The sequence below is a fragment of the Ascaphus truei genome, chromosome 22 (assembly GCF_040206685.1).
Source record: "Ascaphus truei isolate aAscTru1 chromosome 22, aAscTru1.hap1, whole genome shotgun sequence".
In the NCBI taxonomy this organism is placed as follows: Eukaryota; Metazoa; Chordata; class Amphibia; order Anura; family Ascaphidae; genus Ascaphus; species Ascaphus truei.
The window spans coordinates 1,186,766-1,213,525 of NC_134504.1; the positions used below are offsets into that span (position 1 = coordinate 1,186,766).

The 26,760-nt window shown below is 40.3% G+C and overlaps 1 protein-coding gene across 1 annotated transcript; it reads right to left on the reverse strand.

Annotated features, from left to right (window-relative positions):
* Nucleotides 1-24,632, reverse strand: LOC142472554 (myosin-4-like). Its single transcript, XM_075579608.1, has 41 exons — nucleotides 24,562-24,632; nucleotides 22,741-22,789; nucleotides 21,916-22,129; nucleotides 21,522-21,665; nucleotides 20,785-20,941; nucleotides 19,005-19,032; nucleotides 18,751-18,862; nucleotides 18,158-18,250; nucleotides 17,309-17,372; nucleotides 17,112-17,210; nucleotides 16,861-16,964; nucleotides 16,307-16,445; nucleotides 13,740-13,858; nucleotides 13,500-13,649; nucleotides 13,217-13,387; nucleotides 12,370-12,670; nucleotides 12,149-12,213; nucleotides 11,971-12,058; nucleotides 11,720-11,837; nucleotides 11,408-11,531; nucleotides 10,290-10,426; nucleotides 9,832-10,087; nucleotides 9,198-9,440; nucleotides 8,471-8,647; nucleotides 8,095-8,240; nucleotides 7,867-7,957; nucleotides 7,378-7,767; nucleotides 7,153-7,279; nucleotides 6,945-7,063; nucleotides 6,286-6,482; nucleotides 5,527-5,710; nucleotides 4,932-5,097; nucleotides 4,557-4,681; nucleotides 4,163-4,471; nucleotides 3,875-4,078; nucleotides 3,662-3,787; nucleotides 3,237-3,407; nucleotides 2,894-2,998; nucleotides 2,714-2,809; nucleotides 980-1,108; nucleotides 1-143 (listed from the first exon to the last, which is right to left on the reverse strand). Exons 3-41 carry the CDS (start codon nucleotides 22,114-22,116, stop codon nucleotides 120-122), a joined length of 5,799 nt encoding a protein of 1,932 aa, XP_075435723.1. The 5' UTR covers nucleotides 22,117-22,129; nucleotides 22,741-22,789; nucleotides 24,562-24,632; the 3' UTR covers nucleotides 1-119.
* Between the last annotated feature and the right edge of the window lie 2,128 nt (nucleotides 24,633-26,760).

Below are 26,760 nucleotides of genomic sequence, written 5' to 3' on the forward strand. Positions count from 1 at the left end.
CACTGTTTGCATATAATTTATTTGCATCTAGAGCTTTATGCATACTACATAGCAGCACAATTATTTACACAGCAGCCCATATTATATGAACATTCTCTGTAAATATTTTCACGTTCTTTTCACTCTTCTGCTACCTTTACTATCTGTAAGAGAGAAAAAAGCCCAGTGTTAGATGTGTTACCTTTTTATCACGTTATGCACATTGCACTTATATTTGCACATAGACTCCTTTAGCAAAGTAATATTTAAACACATATTCTATTGCACGGGAACATTGGTAGTAGGAAGTTAAACAGTAAGGCACAATAAGTTTTGTGGAATTCCATGCTATTAATAAGCTAAATAACCAGGATTTGAATCAATAATATAAGATTATCGATTTAAATATGTTGAATAGGGTTGAAAAATGACTGCACTAAACAAATGAACCAATGCCATTACGATGACATACTGTATATCTGTTAAAATGAAGAAATAGGCACATGCAAGTCTTAATCCAAAAGCTATTTGCATTATTACAAATTTATCAATATTGATATTGTATTATAGTCCCAATTCAAATATGTATGAAGAGGGCCTGAAAAGCGAAGACCATTTCACCGTATTCAATGTTTAAAACATCGCTGCAAACGCAGGCCGAAGCAGCCGCGTTACCGAGAGTTCGGAAATGTTCACAAAGATCTCTTTGTACAAAAAAAGGGATAATTTCACAAGGTTCAACTATCCCTACCGAAAATACCTTTCTTAGTATTAAACCAAGCATTTCTTAAGATAATCAGCATTGCACTAAAGAACTGGGATCGAAGTTATAACGATTTAATAATATCTTTAGTAGTATTGTTACAAACCAAAGGGATTAATAACGAGTATTGATCGGCGTTAACCTCAATCCACTTGAATGGCAGAAAACACAGATCGAGTATCAATACCTCTGATTGAGGGTTTGTGACTCCACAAGCTTAGAAGAAAACATTCTCACCTTAATATCGCGACTCTTGACTCTCAGCTTGTTGACTTGTGATTCTGCGATATCAGCACGCTCCTCTGCCTCTTCCAGTTCATGCTGAGTTTTCCTGAATCTAGACATATGTACAGTCGCCTGTTCCTCCTAAAATACATGTATTAAAGGGATCAATAATTAGTCTGCTGTTTCTTATTTGAAGTCCAGTACTATAACATATTTATAGAATCATTACATTATTGAGCAATAGTGAGCACATCCAAGTATCACTCGCAATATAAAGTGTTTATGGAGCGAATTTATTGATCATTTACTTGTACTTTAACATTTTTAACAACTAAGGGGTTACTGAGCTCCGATAAGGGGTATGGGAGCTCGATCCCTTTAAGCCATTGGCAGATAACGTGAGATTGATCTCCGGCTTAAATGCTTTTTTAGAAATATAAATCATATGTGTAACCCGGTTCCCCTTCCATTGTGGACCCCCCCCCCCCTCCGAGACTCACTGCGGCCGGTTGCTGGGGATGCGTGTGGGCGGTTGCCGGGGACGCGATCGCGTTGCGAGGCTCCCGGCACCACCCGAAGCAGGGCGCCGCCATTGTGCATTGCCTCGCGCATGCGCGGTAGACCCATACGACGGGAGGCATACAGGCAGCTCGCGCATGTGCAGAACTAGCGCGCGAGACACTAGCCTACCAGGAGAGGGCTCTAAAGAGGGACTACATATCCCATGAGCCTAGGAGCGCCCCACATGACCCCAGGGAGCCAATAGGGCTACAGCATATCCCTGCAGGGGAGATTGGATACATTTCACGGGCTTGGAGCACGTTAGGCAGTCGGCGTCAGGAGCAGCCAGGGGAAGGAGGTAGGGTGCAGGAGTCAGTGACTCCCTGCACTAGGCCAGCAGCCCCCTAGGCCCCAGATAGCCCTGAGCCACCAGTAGTGTTGTGTTGTTCAGGGACAGGCCCCAGGTTAGGGACCCTGCCCCTTATTATCCAGAGTCAGTTAGGGACACAGCGGACGCTGCGCGTCCATCCAGAGGTCTGGGCTCAGACCTTCGCTGTCGCTGCAGCAGCCATCCGGGTGGGATCGCCCCGGACGGCACTTCCTGTATTCACTCGTCATCAGGATCCTTTGTGAAGTTCCTTGGCAGGCCCGGGCACTGGAGTGCTCGGCAGGTAATCTACAAGGGCACCAACTATAACATCCATTCATACAAGACATAGTGGCTGCGCAGTCACACATATAATTATCTCACTTGATGGTGGAGGACATATTGTGTGGGGTTACTGGACACGGGGTGGGATCACCCGGTGAAAGGGGGTAGCGTCCTGCGAGACGCAGTAGTAGTGTCTCCTCTAGAGAGGGACACCTGTTGATATATATGATTAAGTATGGTTGCTACAGTAAAGTTATTGGTTGTTTTACATGCTGTGTGAGTGATATATATATAAATTGTCCTGCGAGGACCACTCCCCCTCTGGTGGGAGCCATCGCAGGTGGAGGCGCTGCACCGAGTACGAGGTTACTCCTATGATTTATACGTGCCCCAGGCTCCCCGTGGTGGAGGCTTAGCCTCCTGTGAGCCTAACAGGTAAAGCACCACACCTGGTAACATTAGGTTCCCCGCACACACATACCATATGCTCTTGGGTGGGGGAATACCCGTTACATATGCATGATATATACAAAGTGGTCGTCAATTCAGCTTTAGTAACGTATCTGAATGACTGCTGATTTCTATATACTTACAGACTCCTCAGATTGTCTCTTGTAAGCTTTCACTTTCATTTGCAACTTGTCCACTAAGTCCTGAAGTCTGAACACGTTCTTCTTGTCCTCTTCAGACTGTAAGTAAGGAAAACAATATGAGAAAGGGAGGTGACTTGAAGAACGATTGTATGTTCTTGGCGTTTGCTGTATGTAATATACCTGGTATGTCAGCTCCTTCACTCTCCTCTCATACTTGCGCACGCCCTTGATGGCGTCAGAGCCTCTCTTCTGCTCAGCTTCAAGTTCGTGCTCAAGTTCACGCACCTGCAATATGAGTAGAATAGCACATAATATAACCATATAATAATATGCAAACAATGAAAACAGTTGTGTTAATTTTTTAGATTGTATTCTGTTTAACACGTGCGTTGCTTTTTAGGATAAACATTAGTATTGGGTTTGTTTTTTCATTAACCTTAATGTTTGTTTTGCAAGTCAACACTTTTCACATGCAAGTCAGGTTTTGCAGATGTTTTTGGTAAGCAGAAAAGTAGATTCTTACCCTGGACTCCAGTTTCTGGAGCTGCTTCTTGCCACCTTTCATGGCCAGTTGCTCAGCTTCATCCAGACGGTGTTGCAGATCCTTCACTGTCTGCTCCAGGTTCTTCTTCATCCTCTCAAGGTGGGCACTCGTGTCCTGTTCCTTCTTCAGCTCTTCAGCCATCATGGCAGCCTAAATCAATCAACAAATGTTACTTGGGTTACTATTCTATTAGCAGGAGGCAGCAAAGCAGATAACGCATTAATCTTAACAGATACAACAACATTATCAAATATTAAAGCAGTGTTTAAATCGTTGCTACATCTAGTATATTTGATGATAAGTGTTGCTAGACAATGAAGATGAGATGTAGTGTACATTTCATTTTACAAAGTTGGAAAATGCAAAGCTGTTTGTAATGACGATTAAAAAGAAACAGGACTTACATCTGTTATTGCCTTCTTGGCTTTATCTTCTGCGTTCCTTGCCTCTTGGACAGTCTCTTCAACTTCAGTTTGCAGTTGAGACACATCAGACTCGAGCTTCTTCTTGGTGTTGATGAGGCTGGTGTTCTGGTGGTTAGATTAATAAGGCAATAAAGTCAGAACTAGGGCTCAAGTTAAATATATAACAGTGCAGAAAAATGCGGTCCTCTGTACCTGAGTGTGCAGCAGTTGGACACGCTCACTGGTATCAAGGAGTTCGTGTTCAGCTACTTTGCGTCCACGCTCAGTCTGTTCCAGGGCAATTCTCATCTCTTCAATTTCTGCAGTCATAAGGTTATTTCTTCTTTCAACAATAGCCAGCTGTTCCTTCAGATCCTCGCTGCTTCTAATAGCATCATCAAGGTGCAGTTGGGCATCCTACGTAGGAAGAAATCAATGTAATCAATCTTAGTCAATTATGTGATACCAAATGACAATAGATACTTTTGTCGGAAAAACTACCTTATATTGTCCCTGCACATTTCTCAGCTGCTTCTGGGCCTCAGCAGCTTGGCGGTTGGCATGGCTTAGGTGGATTTCCATTTCGTTAAGATCTCCCTCCATCTTTTTCTTCAGCCTCAGGGCATCATTCCTGCTTCTGATCTCAGAATCAAGCGTACTCTGCATTGATTCCAAAGCCCTCATGCTGTTTCTCTTTATCTGTTCCATCTCTTCATCCTTCTCAGCCAGCTTTCTGTCAACTTCAGACTTTATTTGATTCAGTTCAAGTTGGATACGAAGGATCTTGGCTTCTTCATGTTCCAAGGAACCCTAGATGTATCCAAATGGGTATGTTTAACAAAACATTCATTTATACTCTAAACATGTTTGTAGGGTTTATGGGTTTGGTACTTGCCTCAGCTTCTTCCAGAGCTGACTGGAGATCAAACTTCTCCTGTTCCACCTGCTTCTTGGCTTTTTCGATTTCATGAATGCTCTTGCTAGTCTCAGAAATGTGTTCAGTTAAGTCAGAGATCTCCTCTACGATAACACAGATAAGAGCAGGTAAGCTTATAACTGCTAAACATACTCCATGCACAAAATTTCATACTTTGGATACTCTATACAGTCTTGGCATAATATCTCTTTACATTAGCCTATTAAACTAACATTAAACATTTATCCTATCTCTATTGTATCTTCTTGATAGGTTCATATAAAGGCACCAAAGAGTATTTGTAGCATTCCACCCTGTCTGCATATATGTCTTTAGGGCATAGTAACGACTTACGATGAAGGTTCTTATTTTCTCTCTTTAGAGTTTCAAGTTGATCTAATGTTTCCTCATAGGAATTCTTCATCTTGAAAACCTCTGTGCTTAAGCTCCTTGATTCCTTCTGAGTGGCTTCCAGTTCAGCCTGGGATTCTTCATATTTCTGTTTCCATTCTGACAGAACCTAGGCAATAAAAAACCACAATGTAGAATTGTTTCACTGCTAGATTAAGCTAAAAGGGAGACATTTCAGATCTACTAATTAGTTAATGGGTACTTAGATAAAATAACATCTTGATATGTGTTTTACTGCATATTTATATGTTATTTTATCCATTGCAATCAACAATGTTTAGTAACTCTTGAAAAACTTAACAGGTTATTGTACTGCAATAACTGATAATGTAATAATGTACATTGCAGTTAGCAGAAGTGCATTGGCTCCCTCAATTTTAATATTTTTAATTTGTAGTCATGGTATCTGGGAATGGTAGCAATCATTATATGAGTATGGATTTCCATTCTCAAATACGCTTCCTGTTTGTTTTTTTCCCTCCAGAGTATGCAGTATTTACTTTTCTACAAGTAAATATGTAATTATATGTAACAAAACCTTATCAAAGTTCCTCTGTTTCTTGTCAAGGGCTGCGCAGGCCGAGTTCGAACGTTCCACATCCACCATAAGGTCCTCCACTTCTCCTTGAAGCCTCTGCTTTGTCTTTTCCAGAGATGAACACTTAGAATTGACGGCCTCAATTTGCTCCTCAGCTTCCTGAAGGCGCTGGGCCAGCTTCTTCCTGTTATACAAATGACCAATATAGTATAAATTCATGGTCGATTAAAAATAATTATTAGTCACATTGCTGAGTGCTTCTTTGTAAGACAAATACAGTTGGTTAAATAAAATAAGCATTTGCCTGACATGAAACAAGACTGAGTTGATACATCAGACATTCCATTTTGGAAGTCAATATACTTGAATGGGATCTTCATCAAGGCTCCCATAACTGTTATGTGTTCAATATATGTATAACTCCCCCCCCCCTATTATAATGTAAACATTGCTGAACAAGAAGAGTGTTGGCAAAAAATAATTGGTGCTTAGGGAATCCTGGCATACAATTCTTGCCAACAAGCAATGCAACAATCAATTTCTTTATATAGTTCATAAATAATCCAAACATTGTATAAAATATGTCATAGTTCTAATTAAGCAATATTCAAAGTCTTAATTGGATTCATCAGTAAAAAACGGCAAAATAGTTGAGGAGTAATATCACTTTTTGTATAGACAACGTTGTAATATAATAACGTGTCTCACAAAGTCATGTCTCCCTGGGAGGTTAAAACAGGGTATTCATTGAAAACATACTTGGCTTCCTCCAGTTCCTCTGTGCGCTGAATAGCATCCGTCTCATATTTGGTTCTCCACTGAGCAACTTCACCGTTGGCCTTGGACAACGCTCTTTGCAGCTCAGCCTTGGCCTCCTGTTCCTCTTCATATTGCTCACGGAGAAGGTCACAGTCATGCCGGGCAGATTGCATACCATGGGCGAGGGCGTTCTTAGCCTTTAGTGACACGGCATTAAAACTGATGTTAATATATATTAACTAAGAGACACAATGGGTGTTATTTTTTTTAAAATCTCCTTGTTGCAAAACTGGAGCAATCGAATGCTAAAGAAAATAAATCCCATTGAAAGCAATTGTGTTTTCTTCTCTGATATAAGGCTTATAAGGAGATCTTCAGATCAATGCCAATAAGTATAGCAAAGAAAATATGGACATTAACCAAACAAGCATTATTTTTATTATTGTACAGTATATTTATAATGTATATCCCTAATGAAGTCGCCTGTATGCACCGAAACGTTGGATGCTCCCAGGACTTCTTTAAATCATTTAATTACCACTTTTGTTACCTTTTGACATTTTCCATTTTTGGTGTGCTTGAGTATATTTTTTCATATATATTTATATCACCATTATATTTGTTGTTTATTCATTGTTTCATTATTGTAATGAACGTACCTTTGTTTCCTCTTCCAAATGCCTCTTCAGTTCTTCAGTTTGCTGAGTAAAAGCTTGTTTTCCTCTGGTTAACTGGGAAACCAAAGACTCTTTTTCCTCCAGTTGACGAGAGTATTCACCTAATGAATAGAATAAGCACCAGGATTAGTACAATGTACCTTGGTTTGCCTTTATTTGCAGTGCAGAGCAATGTGATGCGCACACTTACCGTTTTCCGTCTGAAGACGCGCTTTATGAGAGTTTATGTCATTAATTACTCTCAGATGCTCTTCCTCTTTTGTCCTAACTTCACTGAATTGGTCCTCTAAGGTTCGGCAAATCTTTTCCAGGTTTGACTGTCAAGAAGCAGAAACAAATTATACTTTCTGATTGTACAGAGCAAAATGACAACCAGAGCTAGAGAATGATTGCAGTCAGGTAACTTTATATATACCTTTGATTTGGAGACAGACTCCATGTTACTGGCAAGATCATCAATTTCCATCTTAAATTCACTCTTTTCCTTTTCCAGTTTCTGTTTGACACGCTGGAGGTTATCGATTTGTTCTCCAAGCTCAGCGCTGCTGTCGGCATGCTTCTTACGGAGAGCAGCAGCGGTGGCTTCATGCTGCAGTGTGGACTCTTCAAGGTCACGGCGCATCTTCTGGAACTCTGCTTCACGCTTCTTGTTCATCTCAATCTGAGCAGAAGTTGCCCCACCGGCCTCTTCCAGACGCTCGCTGATCTCTTCAAGTTCCCTGGAGTGGTCAGACCGCTGCTTCTCTGCCTTTGCACGGGCTGCCCGCTCAGCTTCGATTTCCTCTTCAAGTTCCTCAATACGGGCCTGGAGAGTTCATAATGATTAATTTCTTAATACATTGTCATTTGGATATATTGGTATAATATTAAAGCTATTTCCCATTCTATAGTTTGAAGACTTTACCTGAAGCTCTTTAATTTTCTTCTGCAACTGAGTACCAAGAGCCTGTTCATCTTCAACCTTGCTTTGCAAATGACTGATTTCAAACTCCTTCCTGTTCAATTAAAAGAAATAAACAGCATTTTTATGGAATGGAAAGCATATTGTTATTTACACAATTGTCATTTTTGAGTCTGTATTCTACATGCAATATTAAAATATATAGCTCTGTCTCGGACATCAGTTTCTTACTTTTTAACTTTTTCGTCCAGCTGCTGCCGGTCATTTTCCAAATCCATTGTAGACTCTTGGGCCAATTTCAGATCACCCTCCATCTTCCTCTTTGATCTTTCCAGGTCCATGCGGAGCTTCTTCTCTTGCTCCAAAGACCCTTCAAGCTGCAGGAAAGTGTGGGGACAAACAATTTGGTTCGACACCTGCAGTTTCCATTATCGGCGTTTATGTAACAGATGTAGCATGCGACATTTAACCAAGTGGTAACACAACATGTGATATGCCATTATAACCCAGAATATCACAGAATTGTTACTGGATGTATTGGCAGTTTGGAGGCAGAATATCACCACAAACATATCCCACCAGAGAGAACAGTGAAGCCTATACGTACATCATCCACTTGCTGTTCCAGCTTGGTTTTTGCTTTGGTGAGAGTGTTGACTTTGTCTTCCTCAGCCTGGAGATCATCCAATGTCTGTTGATGGGCCTCTTGAAGGGCTTTCTTCTCTTTGGAAAGTTTGGCAACACTCTCATCCAGAATAGCCATCTCTTCAGTAAGATTTTTAACCTATATATTCAACACATTCGGATTATTTAAGTGCAGCATAATTAATGTCCAAATAGCAAAATATACAATGTATGATTTCTATGTATTTTCTGTAATTTCCTTAAATTGCATGGATATAAAGTACCATTTTATATAAAACAATATTAACTTCCAGTTCGAGACTATTTTATCTTTAGTAAATTTCATTTTTTTTTTTTTTTTTAACAATTATAGCCAGAACACTTTGGATGTTTTCAAACAATAATGATAAATAAAATAATACCGTAAGTAACCTAATTTCTCAATACTCTTTTGGTGAGGAAAATACATCTTTGTACTGTAATATGAGGTCTAATATCTTCTTCCCCATTGACATCTTGTTTCTTGACACCAGTATGTAGCTAGTTTATACTTTTGCATTAATAGGAGAATAGTGATGGAGAAAATTAAGTCTTATAGATAGGTATAAATCATCATAAATACCATCAGTAATACTGCATGTTCCATACTAAAAGACCATGATCACAATTTAATGTGGGATGCAACTGCTTTAATAAGGAAATAAAATGACCTTGTTTTCTGTGGCATGCTTCTCTTTCTCTACTTTGGCCAACGTGAGCTCCAGGTCGTCAATATCTTTCTTCAGTTCAGAACATTCATCCTCAAGTTTCCTTTTCTTTGCTGTCAGCTCAGCGTTGGATTCTTCCTCATCCTCCAGCCTCTCATTGGCCTCCTTGATTTTCGCCTCCAGTTGTATCTTGGCTTTGATGAGTTGATCACATCTCTCTTCTGAATCTGACAAACTATCTGATTCCTGTGAAAGGTTTTCGAGAAAAGAAAACCGTACAATATAGTAATCTGAAATCAACCAATGGTACCATCAATGTACTCTCTTCATGACCCCTTACCTCAATATCTAAGGTTGTTTTGCACATGCTGTTGGTGTTATTTACTTATTTGTCTACCAGCTATAATGGGGAATTTTGTTTTATACCAATCGTTGTGTCTCAGCTTTCTCATAGTTTTGCTGAATAGCTTCAGGTTGGTATTGTGGTTGTTGTTGGTGAGTTAATGTATGCAAACAGTTTTGACTGCACATTTCTGCTGATAGTTAAAAGTTGCTACAAAAGGAAAGGCTTTTAGAAAAACACTTATCCCAGCTTTGAAATAGCATTCACATCCCCTCTATATTTTGAATCACTTACTGATTGCACTTGAAGTTGCAGGTCATTCTTTTCCTGCATAATTGAGACCATTTTCTCCTCCAGCTCCTTCTTCCTGGCTTCAGATTTAGCAAAGTTTTCTTTAAGTTTCTCAAACTCTTCTTTCATACCAGCCATCTCTTTCTCAGATTCGGCGCTCTTGAGAAGAGGCTTGATTTTGAAATACAGCTTCATCCAAGGCCAGTGTTTGACATTCATGAATGAGCGGACATTGTACTGAATGGTGAAAACAGACTCCCTGGGAATTAAACAGTTTGGTTCAGCATTTGGTTCAACACTTTGAGGTCTTTTTGGGTAATTTACCAACCTTGTGTTGGAATTTAAAGGAACATGACAGCTACTAGATGCTATATTGCAACCAACTTGTACCACCATCCGATCCAACTCTTCAACAAATAATTCAATTACACAATTACAAAAAAGAATATGCAGCATTGTACCTCCTTTCCATCATCTTCTTGAATTCCACTCTCATGAGGAATCCTCTGCACATGGCCTGAGTACGGGTGATCAGTTGTGCCAGCATGTCATCTCGCATCTCTTCAAGAGTACCCAGAAGACCAGCTTTGAAGAACACCTGGAGTGAAAAAATAATGGCTTTCAGACTAAATGACTCTCCTTTTTCTGTTGGATTTACTGTAGGCGTCAACATTATTTGTATGCTTATATTCCGATATTTATACTTCCTAGAAACAGAATGATGTGAAGCGGAATCTCATAATTTGTATAGAAAATGATACTGTAGTAACAAATATTGAGAACAAATATGCACTCCATTCTTTGTTAATAGGAAATCCCAAAACTTCGACCATGCTATGAATGCCGTCTCTAAGGCTACCCTGGGAACAGGTAACTTATTGTACCCAGTACATCTAGTGGGGATTATTTATAAAATATTTCCAGGTAAATATACATTGAGAGTTATCGCTCCTTTTCAGATATGTCCTGGTGCAGATTATTGCAATGATGAAATATTACAGTTACAAACATGTTTAAAGTATAAAACAGTAGAAGTCTTAAAAGATCTTAAACAGTTAGTGGTTTTGAGAGAGATCAGCGGTCCAAGAAGAGAGATCCGTTTCTTTATTGAACTTTTGGAACCATAAGCAGGCACTATAGGCACTATAAGCACTATAGACACTATAGGCACTGGATGAGATTGGGCTGTAGTTCGAAACAATGTGTTTTTCATCACTTTAAAAACTGGGATAGTTCCAGTTTTCTTTAAGGATATGGTCAGATGACAAAATAAAGTTGATTAATTAGGCAACTGGTTTAGCAATGACTGGGCAGTGGAATATAGGACCTGTGATTGCACTTGCTCAGGCCAACATTGAATGTTTAGCTTTAGTAAAATCTCATCTTCATGCACTGGGATCAATGTGAAATTTGTGAGCATAGTAAGGAGGGGTTACTGATATCGGGGTGCACTTAATCTGGGCTTCAGAATTATGGTCACGATTGTCTTGATTCCACAAATATATATTGAATAAAGTTATTACACATACTGTAAAGACTCTGGACTTGCACTATTGTGTGTCTTCACAAACCATTTTACCTTTGTGTGTCCGAATTTGTACTGTGTATGGTCAACATCAATAGATCCAAGAAGTTTCTCTGAAGCCTTCTTGCTATCAATAAACTGTCCCTCAGGGATAGCGCTTGCATTCAGGACCTTGTAACTGTAGGAACATGACAGAAGAAGACGACATTGAAATAGTCAGTGTGTGGCAGTATCCCCTCAGTACAATAATCACATAGTGAAAAATACCAAGATAGTAACATTTTGCTTTCATACTTAAATATATGTTATCATGCACATGCTTCCTTGTTACTGATTATTATTAACTGTGATGGGGGAAATCCGTACCGCTGCTTGAAGTCCGCGTATAGAATCCTGCTGGGGAATCCCTTCCTGCAAATCCTGATGCCTTCCAGCACACCGTTACACCGAAGCTGATGCATCACCAGGTAATGGTCCATTGTACCTTAAACAATGAAATCATTAATGTACAGTACAGAAGAAAAACAATCAAAACCATACTTCCGGAATAAAGGGTTGTGATTTTATCCACTAATGGATATACTGCATGTACCATAGGCTTTCTTTTTTTAACTTACCAGGTGTCTTTGTCTCATTTGGAATGAGACACCGTACAAAGTGAGGGTGAGTGCTTCTCAGGTTGGACATCAGTTTGTTCAGATTTTCCTATGATGGATAGGTATGCTAGATGTGAGTATCACTTATTCATGAGAATAAAAACCGACATTGGTTTGAGCATTACACAAAAGCATTTACCCTGAAAAGAGCAGACACGGTCTGGAAAGAAGAACCCTTCTTTTTACCGCCCTTCTTAGCGGCATCTGAAACAGAAGAGGTACTCAATTTTACATGTTGGCAATTAGTGATCATACCACTTTGTTTCATGAGATGATTTGCTAATTTCTTTAATCAGTTCAAGATGATGTCTAACACAATGTATCAGACCCCAAGATCTTATGAAAAAACATAATCCTTACCTTCTGGACCAGCTGCATATAGGACTTGCAAGAGCTTCACTGAAGACTTCTGGTAGTGTCCAATGACAGTTTCATTCAGGGGGTCCTTGTTCTTGTCGAGCCAGCCACTGATGTTGTAATCCACCGTCCCAGCATAGTGCACAAGGGCGAAGTGAGCCTCAGCTTTGCCTTTTCCAGGCTTGGGCTTCTCAAAATTCTTGCACTTTCCCAGATGTTGGTCATACAGCTTGTTCTTGAATGAAACATCTGTCGCCTTGGGGAACATGCACTCCTCTTCCAGGATGGAGAAAATGCCCATTGGCTGCAGAAGAGAGAACAAAACACAACTTTATCTAATGAGATCTAATGGCAAGTTTTCTTGCATTTATATATGAAAGTTGCAAATGTTTCCTTTTTCTGTTTCAGCCAACACATGGTTGACAATGAAAGTTATTAAATGTGACTAAACTATCTCTTTATTCATAATATTCATGCAGTTAAAAATGCCAATTAAAGGTTCTCCAACCTGCATTGCCACAATATTCTCAGCTGTGTTCTGGACAGATACAATCTTCTAGATTAATCAATATTGATCTGGAAGACTTTCCTTGTGAAGTATTTAAATTGCTACATTAACACTAATTATATTTTAGGTTTTTCAACATGTTTCTTCAGGTAAAAAGTTGCAAATGATTTCAGCAGAGATCTTCATATGCAGTTCTGCGAGTGTCCCACCATGGTTTAACTTGTACCCCTAAAGATTCAGAAATGTGTTAGTGAAGAGGAATGTGTCGGCATATAAACATAATGTAATGACCTTATGTGAAAATGTGGTATACATCACTTAAATATTACAAATATAGTGTACCTTCTCAATAAGCTCAATGCAGGCAGCCAAGTCCATCCCAAAGTCAATGAACTCCCATTCGATCCCTTCCTTCTTGTATTCCTCTTGTTCCAGGACAAACATGTGATGGTTGAAGAACTGTTGCAGTTTCTCATTGGTGAAGTTGATGCAGAGCTGCTCCAAGCTGTTGTACTGACAAATGAGAGAGAGACACATTACTCATTCTGTTACAGGCTGCAATTAAAATACCATACTGAGTAATAACTGTACTTATTACTTTCATATGTATGCTTCTGTTACTTACATCAAAGATCTCAAAGCCAGCAATGTCCAAGACCCCAATGTAATGCTGTCTTGGTTGCTTAGTATCCAACTGCTGGTTGATACGAACGACCATCCACAAGAACATCTTCTCATAGACAGACTTGGCCAAGGCACCAACTGAGTTGTATACCTTTAATGAAATAATAGTTCAACTATTATTATGCTATACTCTTGTGTGTGTCACATTTAGTACATTTTGCAGACGTAGCACACAAATTACCTGTTGGACAGTTTGACCTTTGGTCACAAATTCATTTCCAACTTTCACTCTTGGGTAGCACAACGCCTTCAGCAAATCCGCTGAGTTCAGGCCCATCAAGTAGGCAATTTTGTCAGCAACTATAAAATAGTTTAAAAAATATATTGTATTGTATGTCTTTATTTATATAGCACCATAAATGTACATAGCACTTCACAGTAATAATACATATCATATAAATAACACATTTTATAAATAACAGGTCATGGGAATAAGTGCTTCAGACATAAAAGTAACATTAATAAGAGAAGTCCCTGCTCCGAGGAGCTTACAGTCTAATTGGTAGGTAGGGGGAACGTACAGAGACAGTAGGAGGGAATTCTAGTAAGTGCGTCTGCAGGGGGCCAAGCTTTATGTATCATGTGTCCAGGATTATCCAGTGCTATTCATATGCTTCTTTAAGCAGATGTGTCTTAAGGTGGGTCTAAAAGATGGATAGAGAGGGTGCTAGTCGGGTACTGAGGGGAAGGGCATTCCAGAGGTGCGGGGCAGAGAGTGAGAAAGGTTTAAGGCGGGAGAGAGCTTTAGATACAAAGAGGGTAGAAAGAAGACATCCTTGAGAAGAACGCAAGAGTCAGGATGATGCATAGCGAGAAATTAGGGCTGAGATGTAAGGAGGGGCAGAAGAGTGTAAAGCTTTAAAAGTGAGGAGGAGAATTGAGTGTGAGATGTGGGGTTTGATTGGAAGCCAGGAGAAGGATTTCAGGAGGGGAGACGCGGAGACAGATTTAGGAAAGAGTAGAGTGATTCTGGCAGCAGCGTTTAGGATAGATTGTAGGGGAGACAGGTGAGAGGCAGGAAGGCCAGACAGCAGGACGTTGCGGTAATCAAGACGGGGGAGAATGAGGGCCTGAGTCATAGTTTTAGCAGTCGAGTAACAGAGGAAAGGGCGTATCTTTGTGATATTGCGGAGGAAAAAGCGACAAATTTTAGAAACGTGTTGAATATGAGAGGAGAATGAGAGAGAGGAATCGAGTGTGACCCCTAGGCAGCGTGCTTGGGCTACTGGGTGAATGATCGTATTTCCAACAGTAATGTGGAAGGAGGTAGTAGGGCCTGGTTTGGGAGGAAGTATGAGGAGCTCTGTTTTTGCCGTGTTAAGTTTCAGGCGGCGGAGGGCCATCCAGGATGATATTCCAGAGAGGCATTCAGAAACTTTGGTCTGTACAGCAAGTGTAACGTCAGGGGTGTAACTAAACCTAAAATGATATGAATAAGGTGGTAACTGCGCCTGCTGATAAAGGCAGAATATTGTGATATAATGTAGAATATCATACATTATCCATAGGATTCACTGGCAGTAATAAGCTCATAATACCCCCACCATAATGCCCCACTGGCAGTAATACGCTCGTAATACCCCCACCATAATGCCCCACTGGCAGTAATAAGCTCATAATACAGTACCCCCACCATATTGCCCCACTGAGTGCAATAACCTTTACTAACTCTTCTAGTACAAAGACTGGACTAGATCTGTTTCTCTGACACACAGTAATACAGTACTCTTGCAACAGGGACACAGGCTGAAGGTGTGGCTCAGTGAGTAAGGGCTCAGTGAGTAATGGCTCAGTGAGTAAGGGCTCAGTGAGTAATGGCTCAGTGGGTAACAGCTCTGTGAGTAATGGTTCAGTGAGTAAGGGCTCGGTGGGTAACGGCTCAGCGAGTAAAGGCTCCAAAAACATAGATTGTAAACTCAGCTGGTCAGGGACTTTGTCTAAAAAATCTGCTGTAGTGCGTACCGCGCATTATGCTGTAATTGTGACGCGCATTGGGAGGAAAGCGCTATATGAAATAAAGTTACTATTATACATATTTTCAAGCAGGAGGGAGTGTGGATGACTTTGGCCTATTCCTGATAATGGGAATAGGAGGGGAGGCTGGTATTGTAGGTTGATCTATTCCTGATAATGGGAATAGGAGGGAAGGCTGGTATTGTAGGTTGATCTATTCCTGATAATGGGAATAGGAGGGAAGGCTGGTATTGTAGGTTGATCTATTCCTGATTATGGGAATAGGCGGGAAGGCTGGTATTGTAGGTTGATCTATACCTGATAATGGGAATAGGAGGGAAGGCTGGTATTGTAGGTTGATCTATTCCTGATAATGGGAATAGGAGGGAAGGCTGGTATTGTAGGTTGATCTATTCCTGATAATGGGAATAGGAGGGAAGGCTGGTATTGTAGGTTGATCTATTCCTGATAATGGGAATAGGAGGGAAGGCTGGTATTGTAGGTTGATCTATTCCTGATTATGGGAATAGGAGGGAAGGCTGGTATTGTAGGTTGATCTATTCCTGATAATGGGAATAGGAGGGGAGGCTGGTATTGTAGGTTGATCTATTCCTGATAGGCAAGGAAAACCTGACATTGATGACAACGTACAGGCAGTAGAAAGTGGAATTGTTTCTGTCACATTTTTCCGCCTGCCAATATTTTTTCTTAATTGTATAGTGTACAGGGAGCCTCATTAACCGTTTAATGCCCCCATTTATGTATCTCGTGCAGGATGGCCCAACGTTTTGTTACCTTCCGTGCCGTCTTGCTCAGCCTGCTCCTCACGCTGCTTCTGCTTGAATTTCAGGTTACCGTAGTGCATCACAGCCCCCGTCAGCTTATAGATACCAATTTTCTCATCTTGATTGAAACCCAGGATGTCAATGGCACTCTGCATGAGAACATCATTAGAGTTAAGATGGGTTTTGTTATGGAAATATACACAAACATGCAGTGGGAAACTGTGACATTGACCGCAGTGAAAACACAATGTTCAGTAGATATAGTATTGCGTAGTAATAGTGGCATTGACCGCAGTAAAGACACAATGTTCAGTAGATGAACTGTAGTATTGAGTAGTAATAGTGGCATTGACCGCAGTAAAGACACAATGTTCAGTAGATATAGTATTGGGTAGTAATAGTGGCATTGACCGCAGTAATGACACAATGTTCAGTAGATATAGTATTGAGTAGTAATAGTGGCATTGCATACTGTACAGGTATGTGAGTCTGACATGTTATAGTTTTTCTGCCTATTTGTGATTTTTTTTCAAATAAGTAATTAAAATGTGTGAAGAAACTTACATCGGTGGCCATTAACTCCTCTTGGTCATCAATACTTGCAACTGTGATTTCACCTTGGCTCACAAAGTGGAAGTCGTAAGGGTTGGTTGTAATTAGGAGCATATCTGCCAAAATATTGAAATGGACATTCATGATCAGGTACAATACGTATTGCTTCGCGCCAGTACATTTTTACGCATTTCCCCGTACATCCTGCAGACAGCAAAGAAATACTCGTCACTAAATGCACAGATAATGGGGCTAGAACTCACCAATTAGCTCTGGCTTCTTGTTGCACATGACCTGATAGAAGATGTGGTAGCTCCTTTCAGCTGACAGCTGGAATGTTACTCTGGATTTTTCCAGAAGATCTAGGTAAACAGACGAATACAAAGTATGTTAATAGCGGTCGGTGTCTTGTAATGCACCATCCGGCAATAAGATTGAAGACATTAAATAGGAAACTTACATGTTTCTATATCAGCAGAGGACAGCTTTCCTGTGGTTCCAAAGTGAATTCTGATGAATTTACCCTATTCATTACACAAATTATATATTATAAATTGTATTTAAGAAAAAAAGGGTATTAATTGCTTAATGCACCGGTGTCAGAAAGAAGTGTGAGCCATCCTAAATATATAACTGCATAATGACGCAGAGTGTAGCGGTCGAAGCCTCATTGATCATTGGAGCCTCATTGGAAACATTAAACATCACAGTGACATATTGATCATAGTGAGATGTGTGCTAACACACAAATAAAGAGGCATCAATTTGAGCGGAAGTTTGGTACATTTATAACTGTGCATTAAACTCCTTATGGAAAGATTTGCAGAATCGCCTTTAATGCATTAGAATAGGGAACAATACAAATCCTTTGCACAGTTTTTGCCATTGCTGTTTAAAGTGGATACTGACAGCTAAGAGTGATAACTGTGTAACTACAGACACGAGGCCACAATTAAGACTCAGTTTGTAATCTCTTTGGGGCGGGGACTCATTTTTCTCTTGTTTTATGTCTAAAGCGCGTATTCCCATGATGTTACCATACTATGTCACGTGTATTACTGCTGTAAAGCGCTGTGTACTTGGAAGGAACTATATAAATAAAGATATACATACATACAGTTAAAGCTGCCATTGTAAACAAAATAAATAATAATGGTATATTTATAATAACTATCTGTGCATTTGTTAGTGGAGTCTCAAGTTGAACTGCAGCTGCAATCTAGATTTTACAACAGTGAAAATACATGTACTTTTAATCCAAGTCTTCCAGAGCACGTCAGACCTGTGTGCAAGGACTACCGTAACTTACAAAGCGGGAGGAGTTGTCGTTCCTCACGGTCTTGGCGTTGCCGAAGGCTTCCAGCAGAGGGTTAGCCTGGATAATCTGATCCTCCAGATTCCCCTGCAGAAGAATAAAACAAGCCCATCACTTCCTCACATCAACAATCTACTTGCGGTTATATTATTTACACCACTCCATTCAATGACATCCCACACCTGTTTCCCCGCAGATAATTATCTGTTTCAAGAGACAGACTTTTTTTTGTTAATTACCTTCTAGTGGATACATCAAATGGAACAAACGTGTTAATTAATTCATGCTCATGTCCAGTCCTCAAGGGCCTTTTGGGATATCCCTGCTTCAGCACAGGTGGCACAGTCAGAATGTCTGCACCCCCTGTGCTGAAGCAGGGGTACCTGTAAAACCTGACCTGGTGGTGGCCCTTCAGGGCTGAAGTTGGCCGTCCCTGATCTAGTTCCTTCTGTTTGACTCAAGCCTGGACCTTCAGATAGAGAAACTAGTAGTCACCACCCACCACATCATCGTCACATAGAGCTTGTTTATGATAAATCCCCAAAGAGTTAAGCTGTTCATCACTAGACGGGCGAATTGCAACCAACCTGAATCTTTCCCGGTGCCGGCTCTTTCTTCTTTTCCCCAACAGCTGCAATTGTTGCAAAGTATTGGATGACGCGTTTCGTGTTCACTGTCTTCCCAGCACCGGATTCTCCGCTGGGGGAGAAAAGAAGGCGTTTAGCTAAGAAATGAAACACACAAACAATGACATTGAACACCAGGCGTTATTCATTAAACATCTTTTTCTGAAAACCATTTGCGACCCATTTACAGTAAATTAGCAATGTTTAATACTTACGTGATCAGGATAGACTGATTTTCACGATCTATAAAAAATTAAATTTAAAAAAGGACAGTGTAATTAATACCGGAAAGGAAAATTCAACAGTAACATATTAATATTTTATAGAAGAAACATATATTAACAGTAGCATATTTACTTATTTTATGTTGATTTAAATTACAATTTGTAGATTTACAGTCAATATTCTTATAGCAAAGTATAGAAAATAATGAACGACCCTCCTGTGGTCTTGTAAAAGTGAAGGTTTATTCAGGAGATCTTGGGAAAAGGTCCACAGTAGGACGAAACATTGATCTCTTGGATAAACCGTTTCTTTCACAAGACCACAGGAGACCCGGTCATTATTTTCCTTACTGATGTTCCTCTTCTGCATCGGAAGGACGTGCACCCGTGCATCGGAAGGATGTGTACCCGGGCATCGGAAGGATGTGTACCCGTGCATTGAAATGATGTGTACCTGTGCATCGGAAGGACGTGCACCCGTGCATTGGAAGGATGTGTACCCGTGCATCGGAAGGACGTGCACCCATGCATCGGAAGGATGTGTACCCGGGCATCGGAAGGACGTGTACCCATGCATCGGAAGGATGTGTACCCAGGCATCAGAAGGACATGTACTCGTGCATCGGAAGGATGTGTACCCGGGCATCGGAAGGATGTGTACCCGGGCATCGGAAGGACGTGTACCCATGCATCGGAAGGATGTGTACCCAGGCATCAGAAGGACATGTACTCGTGCATCGGAAGGATGTGTACCCTGGGCATCGGAAGGATGTGTACCCGGGCATCGGAAGGACGTGTACCCATGCATCGGAAGGATGTGTACCCGTGCATCAGAAGGACATGTACCCGTGCATCGGAAGGATGTGTACCCGGGCATCGGAAGGATGTGTACCCGTGCATCGGAAGGATGTGTACCCGTGCATCGGAAGGATTTGTACCCGGGCATCGGAAGGACGTGTACCCATGCATGGGAAGGATGTGTTCCCAGGCATCAGAAGGACGTGTACCCAGGCATCGGAAGAACGTGTACCCGGGCATCGGAAGGACGTGTACCCGGGCTTCGAAAGGATGTGTACCCAGGCATTGGAAGGATGTGTATCGGTGCATCGGAAGGATGTGTACCCATGCATTAGAAGGATGTGTACCCGTGCATCAGAAGGACATGTACCTGTGCATCGGAAGGATGTGTACCTGTGCATCGGAAGTACGTGTTCCCGGGCATCGAAAGGATGTGTACCCAGGCATTGGAAGGATGTGTACCCTGGGCATCGGAAGGATGTGTACCCGGGCATCGGAAGGACGTGTACCCATGCATCGGAAGGATGTGTACCCAGGCATCAGAAGGACGTGTACCCAGGCATCGGAAGACCGTGTACCCGTGCATTGGAAGGATGTGTACCCAGGCATTGGAAGGATGTGTACCTAGGCATTTGAAGGATGTGTACCCGCGGAATTACTAAGAAAAGATTTGTGAGTGCTCCTATTCTTTATTTATATTCCTATGGCTGCATCATCAGTTCATTTGGAGAAAAGAGTCCCATCCAAATAGCTGTGTACTGCATGTAGGATCACGCCCTTAGGCTATTGCTCAACCTACTGTAATCACTTCTTATTAATTTGCCACATACAACAGGATTGGCCTCTATATTATCTAGTCCTTCTGAAAGTCCAACCTCCTTTTTTTTAAATTATTATTATTACTATTACACTGTAATTGATTCCTGTCTTCATTATCTTTCCAACCACTTGCTACAGCTTAAGAACAGCTTACCGGTGAGCATGGCCTGATAGGCGTTATCAGAGATGGAGAAGATATGGGGGGGAGCCTCCTGGCGCTTCTTGCCTCTGTAAGCATCGACCACCTCTGGGTTATACACAGGAAGCCACTTATAGGGGTTGACGGTGGCACAAAAGAGGCCAGAGTAGGTCTAAGTAGAAAAGAGCAAAGATAAATATTAACTAGTTGTAAATACAGCATATGTTTGGTAAAGGCTTTACCAAAGGGGCAATGTTACAGATCTAGATAATATCATTTTGAATACTTAATTTCAATCTACTAACGTTGGGCTCTTTTATCATAGTGGATATATTACTATAGCCCAATACAATTCAGCCCCAATTTCATAAAATTGATTTTTTTTAGTTCAAGTCATTGGAAACTTTTGTTTGATAAATCAGGTATTTTACTTGGATCAATGACCCCCAGAGCAGACAAAAAATGGAAAGGTGTGATTGCCTTCACTATAGGGATTTCAGCCTCACTCGCTGGAGGCATCGGCAATAAACCTAATATGCTCTTCTGATCCATCATTTTGTTTGTTACATTTTAGTACAGCTAGACACAAAAATAAAAACACCTGTGTGTTTGTGTCTGTATATACATACAGTATATATATATATATATATATATATATATATATATATATATATATATAAGAGAGAGAGAGAGAGAGAGAGAGAGAGAGAGAGAGAGAGAGAGAGAGAGAGAGAGAGAAAGAAAATCCTTACATAGATCATCCAGGCTGCATAGCGCTCTTTGAGGTTATACAGGACAGATGGTTCATTCAAGTGAGTCATCATAGCCATGTCTTCAATTTTATCGTACTTGGGTGGATTCATGGGGAAGACTTCATCCTCCTTCACTGTTACAGTCTAGAGCGATCAAGAACAGTGAACGACATCAGTAAATAAAGTAGCTCACAAATGGCTAGAATAATAATTATACATGTTAGTTAAAAAAACATTCAACTCTATCAACTTAAAAATGCAGATGTAACATACCCTATTTTCTGCAGTTGGCAACATCTATGGTAACATTAATATTTTTTTTGATCCCCAAATGTTCCGAATAGAATCTGATGACCATTACAAACTCTTTAGGCTTGGTTGTTTTGCAACTTACGGTATTATCGCCCTTTTTCACAGTAACTTTCGCGCCGTCTCTGCTCTGGATAATACCCTTCACATACATCTCTTTAGGATCAATCACAAAGTAGGAGGTCTTGGCGTCAAATGGTCGATTCTGTGCCTCAATCCTATCTTTCTCGGACTTTCTGAGGAATTGGGCCGCCACCCCAAATATGGCCATCTCCGCGTCACCCATGGCTGACGATGCTCTGTGGGAAAAAAAGATCAGTAAGGCAGTCAGGCCTAGATGTACTAAATAGTGCTAAGACTAAGCTCACGCTTTAATTCTTTAACGTGTGATACGGCTTATCGCACCACAATCCATTTTTAACGGCCAATGTCTTGAATGGCAGATAATGAGGGATGGAGATGCGATAACACGTATTGGAGGATAGTGCGCTGGTTTTGCACTGTTTAGTTAATCTGGTCCTCGGTGTTGCTGTGTGATCTAACAGCCGACCGCTGCGTGATTTCTTTTTAATGAATGTTTTGAATAAATGTTTCCAATGAAACATTGTGAAGCAGAGGTCAGAGTTCGTTACATTTAGCAAGAAAGCCGTGATTTGTGCTCGAGTAAAACAAGCCGGTTTATTTGGGATTTTCTGGGTGTAGCGTCACTCGTAGTAATTATTCTGCACATTGAAAGCTTTTTATGGCACATATAAAAATAAGGATCATACAGTATATAATGTTTAGATTACTGAAATACTTATTCTATCCCTGGGGGAATTAATAAAGGGGAATTATCAAAAATCATAAATTGTACATTTTCTACATTCTGAGTACATATCTCAGTAACAAATAGCACGCAAACACGTACCTCTAGTATCCTTCAAGATGGAAAAAACCTTGAGGTCAAGGGAATTAAACTGCAGAAAAGACAGACAGTTTTTGTTTAATTCACAGAAAGCACAATGCTAACATTTTTGGAATTTGGTTACTGTAATGAATACTTTGTTATTTCTCACAGAGTCCTATTAGTGGACTTTAATAAATGTAGTTAATATACTTTGAAAGGGAAGGATACAGAACAGCTGGTTGGCAAAGACTTCTGTTATATTTCTGTGCTCCGTCCTTTACTTATGAACTCACAAGAACGCTATAGCTAATGTTACAGTCTACGAAGGCCTGGATGAAAAGTTCCTTGTCAACCCGCTCTAATAGCTCGTCTGTGATCAGCTGCATTGTAAAGAACCCCAACTCTCTCTAATAGCGTGTCTGTGATCAGATGCATTGTAAGGAACCCCAACTCTCTCTAATAGCGTGTCTGTGATCAGATGCATTGTAAGGAACCCTAACCCTCTCTAATAGCGCGTCTGAGATCAGATGTATTGTAAGGAACCCTAACCCTACCTAATAGCGTCTGAGATCAGAAGCATTGCAAGGAACCCCAACCCGCTCTAATAGCGCGTCTGAAATCAGATGCATTGTAAGGAACCCCGACCCTCTCTAATAGTTTGTCTGAGATCAGATATATTGTAAGGAACCCCAACCCTCTCTAACAGCGTCTGAGATCAGATGCATTGTAAGGAACCCCAGCCCTCTCTAATATAATGTATACCCTGTTCACTTATGTAACTGTATTTGTAACCATGTATTATTTATCTTAACTCTATGCCCAGGATATACTTGAAAATGTGAGGTAACTCTCACTGTATTACTTCCTGGTAAAATATTTTATAAATAAATAAATAAATAAATAATAGCGCGTCTGAGATCAGATGCATTGTAAGGAACCCCAACCCTCTCTAACAGCGCATCTGAGATCAGAAGCATTGTAAGGAACCCCAACCCTCTCTAACAGCGCATCTGAGATCAGATACATTGTAAGGAACCCCAACCCTCTCTAACAGCGTGTCTGAGATCAGATACATTTTAAATTCGTCTGTATTTGGTATAATTTTGAAATGACCAGAAAATTGCAGGTGACCCTTTAGGGGTGCCCGGGGAACCCAAATGTTCCTAGGAACCCCAGTTGAAAAACACTGTGCTAGTTTGTAAAATGTGGGTTTGTTGCAGGATGTAATATTTTCTGTGGCCTTGTAGAAAAATGATTGATTTTGCGCACAAAGTTTGAATGCACTGACTGAGCATGTGAAGAAGAGACTTGTGTACAACCACAGCCACAAAGAACGCCCGTATCAGTCCCCAGAGGCTACAACACTTCTGCAATATTATAGAAATACTATTAGAAAATGGAAAAGCAAAATGACGAGTATTTGGACTACCCCAATAGTGGGGCGCCAAGAAAGGTAGCATGATCATTTCAAGTGAGCATAGCTCTTTGGGAAAAGTAAAATAAGGTATATTATGGAAATGGAATAGGAGAGACCCCTTCTTCATACATTCAATATAAAGAAGAGACCTATTTGGGAAGCTCTTACATCAATGTTGATCTTTAAACAATATATCGCCTAAGATAAATCAAATAAGAAGATTTGTCAGACATAGGGGGAAGATAAAGTGTGCACGAATATAAAGAAAAATGCAATCACTCATCAGCAACACACTTTTCGGTGTTTTGAATTGTCCCCAAAGTATATCTAGTACCTGTAGAAATCTGCACAGTAATGGACTATAAAAAGGTACGGTAGGAGTTTTGCCATTACCCAAATCTTGGGATTCACTGACAGTAACTTACCTCTAGATGCAGAGTCAGTGAAGGATGAAGATACCCTGCATCCCAACTACTTTTATACACTGCGACGTGCTAATACAGCAATAGATTGACCTCTATATTTGGGAAATAGTATTAGGAGTCTCCCCTCTCCAGCTGTGAAAGTGTTGATGCTGTAATTTTACTTCTGTTGACCCCTGTGAGCTATGATGATCTGGCTGGGGCACTCTTGGAGCCATATGGACAAGTCATTTTGTATAAAGTATCATCGGTGTGTGCTGCATGTCAACACTTCTGATCTCCTAATATAGACCTGAGAATTAAATCAGAACCGAGCCTCAATAAAATGTTCTTCCGGACAAGAAGGCAGCATAATACTATGCTTTTTCTTTAAGTTTTATTCAGAAAGTATTTATGTTACCAGAAGATGTATCATTTATAATTGTAGCAGCTGCTTGTGTGTTCCAGTTATTATCCGTAAATGATATTGTATGGAGAAATACCACCACTAATTACATTAACGTTTGTGACATACACGTGGTATCACGCTTGTTGTACTGTGGTATCCAACACACCTGTGAAAATATTAACCCTATTGCACAATCCCTAGGTGACCTATTCAATATTATCTTTAAACGTATTTGAATTCACTGTTTAGTCCGTGACTTTTTCATAGTATATGGGTTTTTGTTGTAATTTTTCAACCACATTTCTATTTCCATGTAATCTTTTATTTTGATCAAATAAAATATTGACAAGTGAGGATAATTAAGTGCCGTTAAATGGGAATTTTGTGGGGTGTACACAAACGTTATAAGTTATATGTTTCACGTGTGCAGAGTTGGCTTGGCAGCTTACTCAATGAATTAACGTTAATGGTCCTACATGGGTCTAGGTAAGGTAAATAAAAAGGTCCCAAAACACAGCAGGATAACGTCAGAAAAAGTACGTCAAAAACAACACTGGGCCAGTGCGGTGACGTAAGTTATGTTACTTTAAGAATACCTAACGAACACTGTTAGAGTCCCGACGTTTCGCTGCCTGTGGGGATCTTCCTCGGGGGTTTCCAGCGACGTATTCTTTCACGAATATGATGCTCAGTAAGATTATTGTTTTGTTTATCTATGGAACGAAAATTAAGCTTATAAAGCATCTATCGGGTATAGAGCATATGAAAGAGAAAGTGAATATATCATATTTGTTTGTTACTTTCTGATTTGTTTAATTTGATTCTGTTTATAAAGAAGTCAAATCCAATGCAGAATTTTGAGGTGTACTTTGTACATAGGTTATGAAAACAATTTGTAGCAGAACTTAATTTTTCCCCTTTACAAAGCATTAGTAAGACCGCAACTTGAATATGGAGAACAATTTTGGGCACCACTCCTTAGAAAAGACATTATGGAACTAGAGAGAGTGCAGAGAAGAGCCACCAAATTAATAAAGGGGATGGACAATCTAATTTATGAGGAGAGACTAGCTAAATTACATTTATTTACATTAGAAAATAGGCGTCTAAGAGGGGATATGATAACTATATACAAATATATTCGGGGACAATACAAGGAGCTTTCAAAAGAACTATTCATCCCACGGGCAGTACAAAGGACTCGGGCCATCCCTTTAAGTTTGAGTAAAAGAGATTTCACCAGCAACAAAGGAAAGGGATCTTTACAGTAAGGGCAGTTACAATGTGGAATTCATTACCCATGGAGACTGTGATGGCAGATACAATAGATATCTTCAAAAAAAGGTTGGACATCTTTTTTAGAAAGGAAAGTTATACAGGGATATACGAAATAAGTAAACATGGGAAGGATGTTGATCCAGGGAGTAATCCGATTGCCAATTCTTGGAGTCAGGAAGGAATTAATTTTTCCCCTTATGAGATATCATTGGATGACATGACTCTGGGTTTTTTTGTTTGCCTTCCTCTGGATCAATAAGTAAGTATAGATAAAGGATAAAGTATCTGTTGTCTAAATTTAGCATAGGTTGAACTTGATGGATGGATGTCTTTTTTCAACCTCATCTACTATGTAACTATGTAACTATATGTAACTATGTAACTTATTCCAATGCTTTGCGTCTACAAACGTGTTAAACGTGTCTGTACGTTCTGAAAATGACGCACATATTACCATTTGTTTCGATACAGCTGTTTTAAATTGTGCATCAAATATCACGCCAGTGTGCTGCGTTACCCGGAGCAATAACGCCTGA